At 41.8% G+C, this 18306-nt stretch overlaps 1 protein-coding gene across 1 annotated transcript in view; it reads left to right on the top strand.

Moving 5' to 3' along the window:
* FMN2 (formin 2) overlaps positions 1-18306 on the top strand; it is a 373106-nt gene that overhangs the window by 340806 nt on the left and 13994 nt on the right. Inside the window, exon 16 of the mRNA XM_055587923.1 lies at positions 8259-8408. Coding sequence (XP_055443898.1) covers positions 8259-8408 — 150 coding nt within the window. The remainder of the gene's footprint in view (positions 1-8258; positions 8409-18306) is intronic.

The raw sequence follows: 18306 nt of genomic DNA, 5'->3' as shown, positions 1-18306 counted from the left end.
TTATTGCATTAGCTACAACTTCCAGTGTGATGTGAAATAGAAGTAAAAGAGAGGGCACTCTAGCCTTATAACCATTCTTAGGAGGGAAAATTTCAGTATCTTAACATTTAGTATGGTGTTAGCTATAGGAGTTCTTTTGTAGATGTTCATTCTTAAGTCAAGAATTCATTCTTAAGTCAGGGATTCTCTATCCCTGGTTTGCTGAGAGTATTTATTCAAATATCTTTCCTGCATAAATTAATATCATCATATGATTTTTTTTCTTTAGTTTATTGATGCTATAGATTAAATTTTTTAATTTGAATATTGAACTCATTTGCATAACTAGAATAAACATCACTTGGTCATGGTGTATAGTTCTTTTTATTCATGTTGAATTCTATTGGCTAATTTTGTTGTGAATTTTAAAATCTATTCTGAAGAGGCATATTGGCCTGCACTTTTTTTTTCTTGTAATGTCTATCTTGTTTGGGTATGAGACAGTTGCTGGCTTCATAGAATGAGTTAGGAACTCTTTCTTCTGCTGCTACTTTCTGAGAGAGATTCTTTTTTTTTTTTTTTCTATAAGGATGTGATAGAATTCTCTAGGGAAATCACCTAGGCCCTGTGATTTGTTTTCTGGAAGGTTATAAATTATTGACTTAATTTCTTTAATAAATGTACATGTTTTCATATTATTTCTACTGTGAGATTTCTATTAGTTAGTGTCTTTCCAAGATTTGACTTATCTAAGTTATCAAAATTTTTGTCAAAGAATTATTCATAGAATTTCTTTAAATGTCCATGGAATTAGTAGTGACAACCCTTCTTTCATTATTTACACTACTAATTTGTGTTATTTAGAACATTCCCTCACACCATATACAAAAATAAACTCAAAACTGTTTAAAGACTGAAATACAAGACAAGACATCATAAAACTCCTAGAAGAGAACATAGGCAAAATATTCTCAGACATAAATCACAGCAACATTTTCTTAGATCAGTCTTCCAAGGCAAAAGAAATAAAAGCAAAAGTAAATAAATAAGACCAGGACTTCCTAGTGGTCCAGTAGTTAAGACTCTGACTTCCCAATGCAGAGTCCCAGGTTTGATCTGTGGTCAGGGAACTAGATCCTGCATGCTGCAACTAAGATCCTGTGTGCTACAGCTAAGACCCAGCACAGCCAAATAAAATTTTTTTAATAGTTTATTAAATAAAATTAAAATAAAATAAATAAAATGAAAATAATATAAAAAGTAATTAAATTTTAAAATAAAAAATTCAAAATAATAAAATAACTTAAATAAAAGTAAATAAAACTTTTAAAATAAATACACTTTTTAATTAATTAACTAAATAAAAAATAAATGAGACCTGGACTTAGCTGGTGGACCAGTGGTTAAGAATTCACCTGCCATTGCAGGGGACATGGGTTTGATCCCTTGTCTTGGAAGATCCCTCCTGCTGCAGAGCAAGTAGGCTCATGCACCACAACTACTGAGCCCGTGTTCTAGAGTCCATTCTCCACAAAAGAGAATCCACCACAATGAAAAACCTATACACCCCAAATGGAAAGTAGTCCCCATTCGCCACCACTAGAGAAAGCCTGAGTACAGCAACAAAGAGGCAGCCAGAAGTAAATAAATATTTAAAAAAATAAAATAAATGAGACCTAATCAAATTTAAAAGCTTCCACATAGCAAAGAAAACCATAAAATTTTTTAAAGAAAATGAAAAGGCTAACTAGAGAAGGAAATAAACTATCTTCAAATAATGTAACCAACAGGGTGCTATCATGGAAAATATAAAAATAGCTCATATAACTCAGTATTAAAGAAACAAACAACCCAGCCAATCAATAGGCAGAAAACCTAAAGAGACATTTCTCCAAAGAAGATTTACAGGTGGCCAACAAGCACATGAAAAATGCTCAGTGTGGCTAATTATTAGAGAGACATAAACCAAAACTACAGTGAAATATCCCCTCACACCTGTCAAAATGGCCATTTTCAAAAAGTTGGCAAATAATAAATGCTGGAGAAAGTATAGAGAAAGGAGAACCTTCCTACACTGTTGGTGGGAATGTAAACTTGTGCAGCTTCTATGGGAAACATTATGGTGGTTCCTTAGAAAACTAAAAATAGGGTTACCATATGATTTCAAATCCTAAAAGATAATGTTAAAGTACTGCACTCAATATGAAAGAAAAAACTCAGCAGTGGCCACAGGACTGGAAAAGGTCAGTTTTCATTCCAATCCCAAAGAAGGGCAGTGCCAAAGAATGTTCAAACTACTGCACTCATTTCACATGCTAGCAAGGTTATGATCAAAATCCTTCAAGCTAAGCTTCAACAGTATGTGAACCGAAAACTTCCAGATGTTCAAGCTGGATTTTAAAAAGGCAGAGGAACCAGAGATCACATTGTCAACATCCATTGGCTCATAGAAAAAACAAGCGAATTCCAGAAAATCATCTACTTCTGCTTCATTCACTATGCTAAAGTCTTTGTGTGGATCACAACAAACTGTGGAAAATTCTTAAAGGGGTGGGGTTACCAGAACAACTTACCTGTCTCCTGAGTAACCTGTATGCAAGTCAAGAAGCAATAGTTAGAACTAGACATGGAACAACAAACTGATTGAACATTGGGAAAGGAGTACATCAAAGCTATATTTGTCACCCTGCTTATTTAATTTATATGCAGAACACATCATGCAAAACCCCAAGCTAGATGAAGATCAAGCTGGAACCAAGATTGCCACAAGAAATGTCAATAACCACAGATATGTGGATGACACCACCCACGGCAGAAAGTGAAGAGGAACTCAAGAGCCTCTTGATGAGAGTGAAAGATGAGAATTAAAAAGCTGACTTAAAACGCAACATTCAAAAAACTAGGATCATGGCATCTGGTCCCATCACCTCATGGCAAATGTTGTTCAGTCCTGCAGGCATGTCCAACTCTTTGTGACCCCATGGACTGCAGCATACCAGGATTTCCTGACCTTCACCATCTCCTGGAGCTTGCTCAAACTCATGTCCATTGAGTCAGTGATGCCATCCAACTATCCCATCATTTGCCATCCCCTTCTTCTCCTGCATTCAACCTTTCCCAGCATCAGGGTCTTTTCTAATGAGTCATCTCTTCACTTCAGGCAGCCAACCTATTGGAGCTTCAGTTTCAACATCAGTTCTTTCAATGAATATACAGGATTGGTTTCCTTTAGGATTGACTGGTTTGATCTCCTTACAGTACAAGGGACTCTCAAGAGTCTCCTCCAACAGCACAGTTCAAAAGCATCAATTTTTTGGCGCTCAGTCTTCTTTATGGTCCAACTCTCACATCCATACATGATTACTGGAAAAACCATAGCTTTGACTATACAGACCTTTGTCAGCAAAGTAATGTCTCAGCTTTTTAATACACTATGTTTGTCACTGGTAAAGAATCTGCCTGCAATGCGGGAGACCCGGCTTCGATTCCTAGGTCAGGAAGATCCCCTGGAGAAGGGCATGACAACTCACTCCAGTATTCTTGCCTGGAGAATTCCATGGACAGAGAAGCCTGGTGGGCTACAGTCCATAGAGTCACAAAGAGTTGGACATGACTGAGCTATTATCACATTAGGTTTGTCAAAGCTTTCCTTCCAAGGAGCAAGCATCTTTTTATTTAATGGCTGCAGTCACCATTTGCAGTGATTTTGGAGCCCAAGAAAATAAAATCTGTCACTGTTCCATTGTTTCCCCATCTATTTGCAATGAAGTGATGCCATGATCTTAGTTTTTTGAATGCTGAGTTTTAAGCCAGCTTTTTCATTCTCCTCTTTCACCTTCATCAAGAGGCTCTTTAGTTCCTCTTTGCTTTCTGCCATAAGGGTGATGTCATCTGCATATCTGAAGTTATTGATATTTCTCCTGGCAATCTTGATTCTAGCTTGTGCTTTATCCAGCCCATTATTTCGCCTGATAGATGGGGAAAGGTGGAAACAGTAGCAAATAGATGGGAATATAGTGGAAAGTGGAAACAGTGACAGACTTTATCTTCTTGGGCTCCAAAATCTCTGTGGATGGTGACTGCAGCCATGAAATTAAATAAACTGTGGAAAATTCTGAAAGAGATGGGAATACCAGAACACCTGATCTGCCTCTTGAGAAATTTGTATGCAGGTCAGGAAGCAACAGTTAGAACTGGACATAGAACAACAGACTGGTTCCAAATAGGAAAAGGAGTATGTCAAGGCTGTATATTGTCACCCTGCTTATTTAACTTATATGCAGAGTACATCATGAGAAACGCTGGACTGGAAGAAGCACAAAGTGGAATCAAGATTGCTGGGAGAAATATCAATAACCTCAGCTGTGCAGATGACACCGCCCTTATGGCAGAAAGTGAAGAGGAACTCGAAAGCCTCTTGATGAAAGTGAAAGTGGAGAGTGAAAAAGTTGGCTTAAAGCTCAACATTCAGAAAATGAAGATCATGGCATCCGGTCCCATCACTTCATGGCAAATAGATGGGGAAACAGTGGAAACAGAGTCAGATTTTATTTTTCTGGGCTCCGAAATCACTGCAGATGGTGACTGAAGCCATGAAATTAAAAGACGCTTACTCCTTGGAAGGAAAGTTATGACCAACCTAGATAGCGTATTCAAAAGCAGAGACATTACTTTGCCAACAAAGGTCTGTCTAGTCAAGGCTATGGTTTTTCCAGTGGTCATGTATGGATGTGTGAGTTGGACTGTGAAGAAAGCTGAGCACCGAAGAATTGATGCTTTTGAACTGTGGTGTTGGAGAAGACTCTTGAGAGTCCCTTGGACTGCAAGGAGATCCAACCAGTCCATTCTGAAGGAGATCAGCCCTGGGATTTCTTTGGAAGGAATGATGCTAAAGCTGAAACTCCAGTACTTTGGCCACCTCATGCGAAGAGTTGACTCATTGGAAAAGACTCTGATGCTGGGAGGGATTGGGGGCAGGAGGAGAAGGGGACGACAGAGGATGAGATGGCTGGATGGCATCACTGACTCGATGGACGTGAGTCTGAGTGAACTCTGGGAGTTGGTGATGGACAGGGAGGCCTGGCGTGCTGCGATTCATGGGGTCGCAAAGAGTCAGACACGACTGAGTGACTGATCTGATCTGATCTGATCTGCTCCTTGGAAGAAAAGATGTGACAAACCTAGATACCATATTAAAAAGCAGAGACATCACTTTGCTGACAAAGGTCTGCATAGCCAAAGTTATGGTTTTTCTAGTAATCATCAGAAGTATAGATGTGAGAGTTGGACCATAAAGAAGACTGAGTGCCAAAGAATTGATGCTTTTCAACTGTGGTGCTGCAGAAGACCCTTAAGAGTGCCTTGGACAGCAGGGACATCAAACAAGTCAATCCTAAAGGAAACCAGTTTTGAATATTCATTGGAAAGACTGATGCTGAAGCTGAAGCTCCAGTACTTTGGCCACTTGATTCGAAGAGCCAACTCATTGGAAAAGACGCTTATGCTGGGCAAGTTTGAATGCAGGAGGAGAAGAAGGTGACAGAGGATGAGATGGTTAGATGGCATCATCAATTCAATGGACATGAATCTGAGGAAACTCCAGAAGATGGTGAATAATAGTGCTGTAGTCCACGGGGTTGCAAAGAGCGAGACATGACTAGAGAACATTACACCTATTGAAATCAATTAGACAGAGTAAGGCAAATACTATTATGATCTTACTTACATGTAATATAAGTAATTAGAAGTTTTGGATGAGCATATACAACCACTGTGCATAAAATAGATTAGCAACAAGGACCTACTTTATGATTAGTATTTTAGAAATTGTAGTCAGTATTTTGTAATAACCTATAATGGAAAAGAATCTGAAAAAATAACTGGGTCACTATGATGTATACCTGAAATTAGCACAATAGTATACTTCAGTTAAATATATATACCTTTGTGTGTCTTTCTGTCTGTGTCTCTTAGGGTCAGCAGGCCAGCACCACAGTGGGGTGACCACCCTTACCTGTCCTCCCTACTCATCTATACAGATTCACTCACTTTACTCAGCAGATGGTTTGCAATGGCTCCTAACAAGAGAATCCTCTCATTTTCAATGTTATCTCTTAGTGGTTGTGTGAGATGTTAATATTAGGAGAAGCTGAATGGAGGCTATATTGGAATTCTCTATATTATCTTTTCAACTTTTTTTTTTAATCTAAAGTTAATACAAAGTTAGGCCATGAAATAGGTGACCATTATGTCAACTGTCTCCTGTAAACTCCTGAGACTTTTATAAGGGGAAAATGAAATATATTTAATTCAGTTTGCATCAGTTTAACCTAAAGGAGCAAAATAAAGCTGTTAATAATTTCTCACTTTCAAGTTCAAGTAAACAAGACAGTAATGGTTCCATTATTTTAGGTCATGAGAAGGAAAATTGCTAAAAATTACATGTTTAGATCAGAGACTCTTGAGAGAAAAGTAATGGAATGGTGGTCTATGAAGCCAGATTTTAAAATGAGTGAGGACGTGGGAACATTGAATTATAAAGCATTTGTATATAAATAATGGTATCTTTCAATGAGTCTTCATGGCTGAGAGAATATTATTTACAGATGCAGAAATCTGCATATGCTCTTAGGATCTGGAGGAAAATCCAATAATAAGAGATCTGGGATGCCAGAAATAGAAGACAGTGATTTGATACTTTGCTAAAGGAAGCTGCTGCTGCTGCTAAGTCGCTTCAGTCGTGTCCGAGTCTGTGCGACCCCATAGACAGCAGCCCACTAGGCTCCTCTGTCCCTGGGATTCTCCAGGCAAGAACACTGGAGTGGGTTGCCATTTCCTTCTCCAATGCATGAAAGTGAAAAGTGAAAGGGAAGTCGCTCAGTCGTGCCCGACTCTTAGTGACCCCATGGACTGCAGCCTACCAGGCTCCTCTGTCCATGGGATTTTCCAAGCAAGAGTACTGGAGTGGGGTGCCGTTGCCTTCTCCACTAAAGGAAGCAGGGGTAGGTAAATTAAACACCATGCAGGTGAAGAACTTAACTGTGATTCAGAGGCAGTAAACAGAATGTACAGTGATCATCATGCATTCATCAGTTTCAGCAGTTCCTGAATTGGTTTCATCTATACCTCTGCCCACTTGCCCCCTCCCAGACTGTTTTTTAAGCAAGTCTTCAACAGGTATAATGTCATTCATGTATATTTTAGTATGTGTCTCAAAAAGATCCCCTTTAAAAAATAACCACCAGCAGTTTCATCCCCAACAATAATAATAATCTCTAATCTCATCAAATACCCAGTTTCTTTTCAAAACTCCAATTAGTTCATATATGTAATAAATGATTTTATTTTCTTACAGTTTGTTTGGAGCAAGATATAAAGAAATTCAAGCCATTATAATTAGACAGTGTCTTTTAAGTGTTTATAATAGACTTTGCCCCCTGAAATTTATGTATTTAAAAATCTAGATCATTTGCCTTAGTTCTGAGTGTTATCACAAAATACCATTGACTGGATGGCTTACACAGTGCACACTTCTGGAGTCTGGGAGGTCCACGTCAAGATGCAGCATAAATCTACCATTTACTAGTTGTGTGCTGTCTGTCAACCCTTTGAAACTCTTCTGAGCATCGTGTACATGTAACATGAGGCGGCCTTGATGGCACCTTCTGGAGATGGGCACTGTTGCCACTGTCAGGATGCTGGCCGCCCTGCTCATACCCACTCAGCTGTGTTACCCTGATCTTCAGGGCAGCCTCTGTCAGTATCTCCCAGGGCTGTTGATTTTTCCCCCATCAGCAATATAGGAAGTCAAATAGTATAGAAGCTGTACAATACACATATTATATAACATGTACACGTATTAAACTAACATGTACAATATGCATATATGTTAGTTTAGGGGCAGAGGGCAGATATTTCATTTGTTTAGAGTCTAGGTATAGACCCACAACTTCGCTTATGTCCCAACTTGATTACAGGTTCATTTCTGAAATAGGTCAGACAGATAGTGATTAATATTGAAAATGGATGGACCAGGAATAGTTAACTGGATAGTTACCGGATAGTATATGGAGGACTCTTATCTGCTGCTAACATCTGTGTCCAAAAACTCTAACATGAAACCTTAAGAGAACTCCTGAGGAGTTGAGTCCTCTTGGTAATAGTAACTGCCTGAATGAAATCAGCCTTTGGATGGAGAAAGAATACCCCATATTGGAAAGTAATTATAGCTTTTACACTTGTGTGTGTGTGTGTGTGTGTGTGTGTGTGTGCTTTCACAGCTTTTTGGAGACTACAGCCTATTTCTTCATGAGACCAAAAATTGGAGAGAAAGAAGTGTCCCCAAACGTTTTCTTCGGTATCTGGCATGAATTCAGCTCTGACTTTAAAGACTTTTGGAAGAAAGAGAACAAACTTATTCTACAAGAAAGGTAGGTGTTTTTCATTTACACAGTGGCATTTTAAAACTGGTGTTTTCTCTGGTGTGACCTGTTAGGGTTGCTACCTTTCACAGCCTGAATGAAAAACTAGGTCCTCACCCTGGGCTTTCCAGTCTAAGAGGGTGCTGAGGTTGGGCAGTACTTGGAGTTCAAGTATGAAGAGTCAGCACAGTGGCTGTGATGCTGCAAAGGGCAGCTAGGGTGGTGGTTTGCCAGGACCACTGTCTGGTAGACCAGGAAGCCACACAGAAGCAGACAGGCAAGCAGAGGAGTGAAAGAACCCTGCTGAGATGACAGACCCACTCATTTCCAAAAAACCTTGATAAGGTAAGATGAATCAGTTTGGTTTAACTTTTGCTCAATTCATGGGATATTGTCGCACATTTCACCATTCATATCAAAATTTCTCCCAGGTGTCACCAAGAAAAAGATGATCAATATTTTTAAGAGATATTTTCAAGACTTATCATATTGTATCACATTTCCTTAAGTATATCTTCAGAAATGAAGGGGAAATTTCCCTTCTAAAGTACATGGAATAGAGTCTCTGTCCCTTGATTATGAAGCTAACACAAGTGCATTGTTACCAAGTTGGGAAGCATCCCCAAATTGTGGGGTCTGAAGGGAGAATGAAAGGGAAACCAAACCCTAATCCTGAGCCTATTAGTGCACTTCCCACATCCTGACCCTAACAAGTACTTTGCTTTAGAAAACATACCTCTTAAGGAACTTTATTCATCATAGCACAAAGTTACACAATTTTTTTTTTCATATCGTCTTCATTTTGGTTTTGCTTATATACAAAACCATGCTGGCTCACCTAGTTTTCACTTGTAAGTAGATCTCAATCAGTCTTTAAATCAGGTGAGACTAATTGCTGACACTTGCTGAGCAAGTGGACTGTTCTCACTAATAGAATTACCTACATCAGAGCAGGAAGTCTGCCTCGGTGACCAGTGGATGGAAAAGAGAGCAGTCTGAATGGAAGGGAAACACTGTAAACATCTATTTGGGGACAGTGAACTTGTTCTACCTCAAGATGCATCACCCAGGTTACTGTAAAGGACATTTGCCAGGAGTCCAGGTTGGTGAGGCAGGAGAGAGAACTGAGTGAACATGGGCCTATCTGGACTACTGTTCAGACGTGGATGTCTCCAGCTTTCCACCGAGCAAGGCTTGCTCGGTTTGGAAAATGGTGAGGAGGAAACTGTTTTTAACTTTGGCATGTCGCTGACAGCCTCCCTCCCTGTTGTCACTGCTTCCACGCATGCCTCCTTTCAGTTCTGACCTGAGCCTGAGAAGGGCCTGGGGCTCCGTCACACTGGGAAAGAATACAGAAAGAGCAGTGTTTCACTTTGCACAGGAGCTGGGATGATACTGATCTCAGAGGGAGAGATCCTAGTTCCCTGCCCGGAATTAAACCTGGGGAACCTGGATGAAAACCAAGAGTCCTAGCCACTAGACCACCAGGGACTAGAGGCAAGAAGCAAAAGTGGCCCAGGCTCTTGCCCCTGTTTGTAAGCAAGACTGTTTCAAGGAGGCAAAAACTGTAAAAACAGGTCCGACATTTATGATTAGATACATAGCACAACGTATGGGAGAGCACACGGGAAAACAGTTTGTTCATCCAGCTCAGAAGGAGGGCAGAGATACACACCTGCAGAGGAGTGCGGAGTGAGGAGGAACACAGTCTGGACGTGTTTAAATCACTTATATGGGACAGCCCTTCTAGGTCTTTGTTTACCTTTGGCCAATTACCTTGTATCTTTCTTCACACCTGACTGGTCCATGCATCTTCCCAAAGATTAGTATGCAAGTTTCTTCTAAGATGTATCCCTCCATAGAGGTCTATGGGTACGTGTCCACACTTATTATGGGGTGGGGTCCCTTCCCTTTTCAACCCCAAAGGAGACTTCCTGAACATGTGCAGACAGGGAAGTCTTCCTTGACCTCAGGAGTGGGCACCTTTTCTCTTTGCTTTAGCAGAACTCAGCTTTTACCACTAGCTTTGTCCTTGGAGTGTCTGGGTGAGAACAAAGCTTGAATTTTACTCCACTTGACAAATAACAGGTGTCTGGCCCAGAGGCCGGCTATCTCCTACCTCAATACTGACAGAGTGGAAATGGTGAGAGGTAGACACAGACAGCAGGAGTGGAGAGGGCCTGAGGGCACATAAGTGAGCAAGGGATTCTCAGCTAAGGTCCTGGCATGAGATCGCAGGGGGTCTCTCATCCAAGCTCTCTTCACCACGTGGCCTGTCCAGAAGTGCTGAGCGGCTCCCACGGAGATGATGTTGGCCTGGAGCAAGTCATTCACTGTCAGAAATGGCGAAGGCCTTGTCCCTGAGATAGAGCTGGGTTTCCAGGAAACTGTTGACAACACTCCACCATTTATGAGATTTTAGGCATTGGACATGCTCACTGAATATCTCATACAATCAACCCGACCCTTTTTTAATACTTCCTCCTGTGCTTAAAAAAATCCAGTGGGCTTTTTGGCTCGCTGGAGGTGACTTCATTTCGTCTCGTAGTGATGTTAACAGGCAGGTGACAGGAGCTGTCCAGTGCACACGGCTCGTTTGCTCTGAACAGAGGACTGAGGAGGAGCCATGGCAGGTGAGAGAGCTCCTTAGCCCTCCGGAGGACAGGGTGGAAGGTGTCTGTGGGTGCCTCACTGCAGAAATGCCAACCGCAGCCTGGGGTTGGGTGGGGGCGTTGGTCACGTGTGTCTGTACCTGCCACCCTCCACCTGTCTTTTCAGTGTCCTCTCCTCCTCCTGTGCTCCCTCTTCTCCTCTCTTTCTCTCTCTCATCTGCACTCTCACCTTCTCTCGCCTTTCAACTCCCTCCCTCCAATCGCTCTGTGCTTTAGCACAATTTCCAGGCCAGGCTGCTTCTTTAAGGGTGGGCCCCTGGCCATCAGTCCGGCCCTGGCTCACATTCTCCCAACCCAGGAGGACAGGGCATTCTCGAGCTTCTAGAGAAATCCCAGAGAGGAATTCCGGATGAGTCGTGTTCATCTTTGGATCAGCCACAGTGGCCAGAGATTGGTTCTGTGGGGACTGTGATTGGTTCAGCAGTCCTGCAGCCAGAGCAGAGGATTGCCATGAGTGACAACCCACTTCTTGGCAACGTCACTGGAGTTAGGGAGGAGCAAGTAAATGATACTCTACTAGCCCTAATTTATTAAGCCTTTAAAAATAACCTGTGTAATTACCAGAATGTCTTAGCATGTCTTGAACTCAAAAGATGCTTTAATGGCATGGTTGAAGTTTTCCTTTCTGATCAAGTTTTCCTTGCTCTAATTTGTAATGTATACATTGAATAATATTTTAAGGGTTGTAAATACTCTATAAAAATCATTACTAATTATTGTTTGAGTATGGAGTGGTAGTAATTATTTTTGGCTTTTTCTGATGACTTATATGATTTAAAGATATATTTCTTGAAACGGTGAGTTTCTAGTCTATGGGAAAAAGGTCTGCTGTCTTTCATCAATGGGGTGTGGAAAACACAAGCATTTCCAGACCAGAGTTTTTATTGGCTTCCCAGGTAAGTGCTAGTGGTAAAGAATCCATCTCCAAGGCAGGAGATGTAAGAGACTCGGGTTTGATCCCTGGTCAGCTAGATCCCATGGAAAAGGGCATGAGAACCCACTCCAGTATTCTTGCCTGGAGAATCCCTTGGACAGGAGCCTGGTGGGCTACAGTCCATGGGGTCTTAAAGAGTCGGACATGACTAAAGTGACTTAGCATGCACACACGCTTGCTGGCTTGAGCTCTAGACAGGCATGGCTTCAGAGTTAGCAAAGTGGAGACATTAATAGCTGTCCTGCAGAGAGACAATAACTGAACAAGGTTATTAGAGTATGTAGGGCAGTGTCTCCATGCTCAATATTCAGTGGCTGTTGTGCATCATTTAATATAAATGACCTCCTGATTATGATGACCCACAAGGTCATGTGACATTCTGACAAGGCATGTTAAGAACATATCTGTAAATGCAAGGCATTATTGTGATGCAGTTGCCTTCTTGGTTGGTAAAATGTCTTGATTCTGAGTCCAAGGATGAACTTTTGTTTGAAGATGCCGAAGTGACCTGTCCTTTCTTGGTTTTAAATCTTGCTCTACTCCTCTTGATGCTTTAGACAGCTGACCCATTGGTTTTGTCTTGAGTCAGAAAAAAATTTTTTTCATGTATGTGGAACTAGGCTTGTACACTTATTAATTAGAGGTCCATCTCCAAAGAAATCTGGACTCATTATTATTGAGCAACACAAAATATGAAAACTAATTTTTTTAAATGTCAGCTCAACTCTATCCAGAAGATGGGGACAGACTGCCAAGAGTGCTGCCCAAGCACATTGTCCGTGTGTGAGGACCCCGGGGACCATCTCATCCCCAGGGGGCCGTCAGCAGCACCGACCACTCGGGAGGCTAAGGGAGCTCGGGGGATAGGAGCTAGGTGACTTAGTACAGGCTGATGGAGGCACTGGTGCTTTTCCTTCTTTTTTTTTTTTTTTTTTGTATTTAAAATAATGTGCATTGGCATGTAGTTACTGTGCAGTGTTGTGTTAGCTTCTGCTATACAGCAAAGTGAATCAGCTATATGTGTGTGTGTGTGTGTGTATATATATATATATATATAATATATCCCCTCTGTTGACACATGCTTTTCCACAGTGATGGAGGGACCATGGTCCTGGGGGAGACAGTTGTGCCCAAGACAGCTTCATTGCCGGCAAATGCTCTGTTATAGCTGGACTTGGTTTTTAGGCAGAGTCCAGTTGTGTGACGTGGTCATCGTCTCCTTCCATGTTGAGTTTCTCTGTTATAGCTGGACTTGGTTTTTAGGCAGAGTCCAGTTGTGTGACATGTGGTCATCGTCTCCTTCCATGTTGAGTTTCCAGGCCCAGGAGACCCTCGGTCATTTGATGGCGACCCTGTCTCTCCGGAGCTGACAGCCTAGCTCTAGTACAGTGTGACGGGCGGGGGAAGCAACAAGGGGGGATCAGTTCCTCCAGAATTCTGTTGATGCAGATCTGATTAGGAGCGTACCAGGTGGTCCTGGGGGTGAGAGTGTCCTAGACGCGGAGACCAATCTCCAGGAGCCAGGCCTCAAGCCCCATCATGCAGGGAGGCCTGTCACCATTTCATTTGTAGTCAGCTTGAGACATTTTAATTAATCAGTGATGGCATTAGTAAGGGTTGTGCTTAAAGTGCTGTCTAACTTAATTTGCTGGTTTAATTTACTCTGAGGAACCAGGAGAAAGGGCAGCTACTCCTCCCACTGCGCAGGCGAAGGGCAGTCGGATCTGGTCTCAGCCCCACGGGTCTGTGGTTGGAGCAAAAGTGTCTGTGTTCCCCGCCTTAGGATATCGCACATTAAACTGAAGGTGCCTCGTACAGTGCTAACATTCCTTTTTCCATCATTTGTATGCGTATGAGCTGTGCGTTCAGATTGAAATGGGATGTCATCTGAGTAGAAGGAAGCAACCATTTTCAAAGCAATGAAAAATAAACGAGCTAAAGAGACAGACTTATTGTTGTGTAATCATGTGTTCGTTGGACACCTAAGTGGAGCTGCCTCTTGGCCCTCCACTCAGCACTGTCATATGGAGCAGTACGTGAAGTTGGCCAACCACTTACCCCTTTAATTCAGGCATCAGTTTCTAGAGAAACGACCCATAACGAAACCTTCCTCCTAGTTCTGATCCCTGTAGCAGACGCCTTGGCTGGAAAATGACAAGACAGAACAGTGGCCAATGGAGCCTGGGAATGTGTAAGGAATATGACATACACTAATTAAAGGAGTAATTCATATGTATTAAGATATAATAGGCAATTAAATACATGAATTTATTAATTCAGCAAATATTTACATCCTACTGTGTGCTTGGCAAATTTCCTGGCCATGAGTATCTTACCCTCTAGTGAGAGAGGCAGACAATAAAAAAGTGAACACACACATTTTTAAATTATAGGTTGAAATTAGCACTATGAGAAAAGTAAAGAGTGAACCAATTTTGCAGAATGAAAAGCAGAAGAGTTTCATTTAGAAAATGTGGTCAGAGGAGGCCTTTCTGAAGAGGCAACATTTATGCTAACACCCAAGGAACTTGAGGCTGGTGAGGGGCAGGATGGTGAGCCTGGCTGGCAGAAGTGTGGGAAGGTCACGGAGCCTGACAGAAAAGACTGACTGCTCTCCAGGTCATGAGATGAATCTGAGGGAACAGGCAGGGGCCTGACCATTCAGGCCCTTGCAGTCATGCAAACAGACTGACTTCTATCGTGGGTACAGTAAAAGTTCTCGCAGGGCTTTTGAAAGGGAATGACCTGATGTGATTCATGCACAGAAGAGACAGTTGGGCCAAGTGTGTAGGAGATGGGGGACCATGGTATTGAGAAACGAGTTTGGAGTAACTGAGGTGGCCCAGGTGAAAGGTGTGATGCTGTGGACCAGGAGAGGCAGCAAGAGGTGACAGGAAGTGGACCCTCTGCACACACGTTATCTTGAGTTCCTGACTGGAACAATTTCAGAAAAGTCTAAGTCTCAGCTGCATCATGACAAGCTTATGTTAACCAGATTTTAGAGATCAGGAAAGCAAACTTCCCCCTTTCTTTCTCCTAAAATGATTTACAAAAAGCCATAGCTAAGAAAAGATCTGCATTGATAGCTGAAGAAGGCTTTCTTATCTCTTCTTGCTATTCTTTGGAACTCTGCATTCAGATGCTTATATCTTTCCTTTGCTCCTTTGCTTTTCGCTTCTCTTCTTTTCACAGCTATTTGTAAGGCCTCCCCAGACAGCCATTTTGCTTTTTTGCATTTCTTTGCCATGGGGATGATCTTGATCCCTGTCTCCTGTACAGTGTCACGAACCTCATTCCATAGTTCATCAGGCACTCTATCTATCAGATCTAGGCCCTTAAATCTATTTCTCACTTCTACTGTATAATCATAAGGGATTTGATTTATGTCATACCTGTATGGTCTAGTGGTTTTCCCTACTTTCTTCAATTTAATTCTGAATTTGGCAATAAGGAGTTCATGGTCTGAGCCACAGTCAGCTCCTGGTCTTGTTTTTGCTGACTGTATAGAGCTTCTCCATCTTTGGCTGCAGAGAATATAATCAATCTGATTTCAGTGTTGACCATCTGGTGATGTCCATGTGTAGAGTCTTCTCTTGTGTTGTTGGAAGAGGGTGTTTGTTATGATCAGTGCATTTTCTTGGCAAAACTCTTTTAGCCTTTGCCCTGCTTCATTCCGTACTCCAAGGCCAAATTTGCCCATTACTCCAGGTGTTTCTTGACTTCCTACTTTTGCATTCCAGTCCCCTATAATGAAAAGGACATCATTTTTGGGTGTTAGTTCTAAAAGGTCTTGTAGGTCTTCACAGAACCATTCAACTTCATCTCCTTCAGCGTTACTGGTTGGGGCATAGACTTGGATTACTGTGATATTGAATGGTTTGCCTTGGAAATGAACTGAGATCATTCTGTCGTTTTTGAGATTGCACCCAAGTACTGCATTTTGGACTCTTTTGTTGACCATCATGGCTACTCCATTTCTTCTGAGGGATTCCTGCCCACAGTAGTAGATATAATGGTCATCTGAGTTAAATTCACCCATTCCAGTCCATTTTAGTTCACTGATTCCTAGAATGTCGACATTCACTCTTGCCATCTCTTGTTTGACCACTTCCAATTTGCCTTGATTCATGAACCTGACATTCCAGGTTCCTATGCAATATTGCTCTTTACAACATTGAATCTTATTTCTATCACCAGTCACATCCACAGCTGTGTATTGTTTTTGCTTTGGCTCCATTCATTCATTCTTTCTGGAGTTATTTCTCCACTGATCTCCAGTAGCATATTGGGCACCTACTGACCTGGGGATTTCCTCTTTCAGTATCCTATCATTTGGAAGCAACAGTTAGAACTGGACATGGAACAACAGGCTGGTTCCAAATAGGAAAAGGAGTATGTCAAGGCTGTATATTGTCACCCTGCTTATTTAACTTATATGCAGAGTATATCATGAGAAACGCTGGACTGGAAGAAGCACAAGCTGGAATCAAGATTGCTGGGAGAAATATCAATAACCTCAGATATGCAGATGACACCACCCTTATGGCAAAAAGTGAAGAGGAACTCAAAAGCCTCTTGATAAAAGTGAAAGTGGAGAGTGAAAAAGTTGGCTTAAAGCTCAACATTCAGAAAACGAAGATCATGGCATCTGGTCCCATCGCTTCCTGGGACGTGGATGGGGAAACAGTGGAAACAGTGTCAGACTTTGTTTTTTTGGGCTCCAAGATCACTGCAGATGGTGACTGCAGCCATAAAATTAAAAGACACTTACTCCTTGGAAGCAAAGTTATGACCAACTTAGATAGCATATTCAAAAGCAGAGACATTACTTTGCCAACAAAGGTCCGTCTAGTCAAGGCTATGGCTTTTCCTGTGGTCATGTATGGATGTGAGAGTTGGACTGTGAAGAAGGCTGAGTGCCAAAGAATTGATGCTTTTGAAATATGGTGTTGGAGAAGACTCTTGAGAGTCCCTTGGACTGCAAGGAGATCCAACCAGTCCATTCTGAAGGAGATCAGCCCTGGGATTTCTTTGGAAGGAATGATGCTAAAGCTGAAACTCCAGTACTTTGGCCACCTCATGCGAAGAGTTGACTCATTGGAAAAGACTCTGATGCTGGGAGGGACTGGGGGCAGGAGGAGAAGGGGACGACAGAGGATGAGATGGCTGGATGGCATCACTGACTCGATGGATGTGAGTCTGGGTGAACTCCAGGAGATGGTGATGGACAGGGAGGCCTGGCGTGCTGCGATTCATGGGGTCGCAAAGAGTCGGACACGACTGAGCGACTGAACTGAACTGAAGAAAAGATCTGAGACTGTGGATATCAGAAAAATTATTTTCTAAAACTTAATTCTCCAAAAATGATGTAAAACTCTAAGGCAAAGGTTAGATGGAAAAAAGTCACTGCACTTGCTTCTTTATCTTATCATGTTTCGAGAGATGTTTTTAAATTTGGGGAAAATCCTTTCTCAAAGCCTCATGTTCAAAAATGGAAAAAACTCACCCTGAAAGGTTCTGGTTCGAGCTTCTAACAGATAGTCGGGGCCAAGTGTCAAGAAATATCTTGTCCACAGACATTTTTTGCTTTGAAAAAGGATTTAAACATTTCTGGTGAGTTTGTAGAGACTTATGAAGGTATCTGAGCAATTATTAATTTCTCTTCAGCATTTGATAAAAAGTTTTTTTGATGTATTAGCAAAGTTTGTAGTAAAACATATTGGGGTCAAAGTATGGTTCATGGAGTAAAGATATTTAAAAATTACTCATTAGAAATAATATTATGGAGTTTATAAGAGCTGAAAATGGGCTTCCTTGGCGGCTCAGTAGTAAAGAGCCCCCCTGTCAATGAAGGAGACACAGTTTCAGTCCCTGGGTTGGGAAGATACCCTGGAGGAGGACATGGCAACCCAATCCAGCATCAGTGTCTGGGAAATCCCAGGGTAGAGGAGCCTGGCAGTCTACAGTCCATGGGGTCACAAAAGAATTGGACGTGACTTAGTGACTAAACAACAGTGAACTGAAAATAATTCCTAAAGTAAGCTATTCCTTTACCAGCAAGCTATTATTTGGGGAGTCATTTTCAATTTCTGTAGGAGCCTCTCAATGTGATGGTTATAACCTGTGGGAAGAGGAGGGCCAGATTTGTCTAAAACTAAATTCTTAGGTTTTTGTGGACTTCACTGGAGCCTAGATTTTTTAGGTAGTGAAAACTGTAAGAATTCAGGGGCCCCACCAGTCACCCCTTGTGACATCTTCCTGACTGGCTCTGAGCCCTCCAAGCAGAGGAGCCCACTGGCCA

This window comes from Bubalus kerabau, chromosome 1, assembly GCF_029407905.1.
Source record: "Bubalus kerabau isolate K-KA32 ecotype Philippines breed swamp buffalo chromosome 1, PCC_UOA_SB_1v2, whole genome shotgun sequence".
Classification (NCBI taxonomy): domain Eukaryota; kingdom Metazoa; phylum Chordata; class Mammalia; order Artiodactyla; family Bovidae; genus Bubalus; species Bubalus kerabau.
The sequence above is the reverse complement of the archived record's forward strand: the minus strand, read 5'-3'. Positions and strand labels throughout refer to the sequence as shown.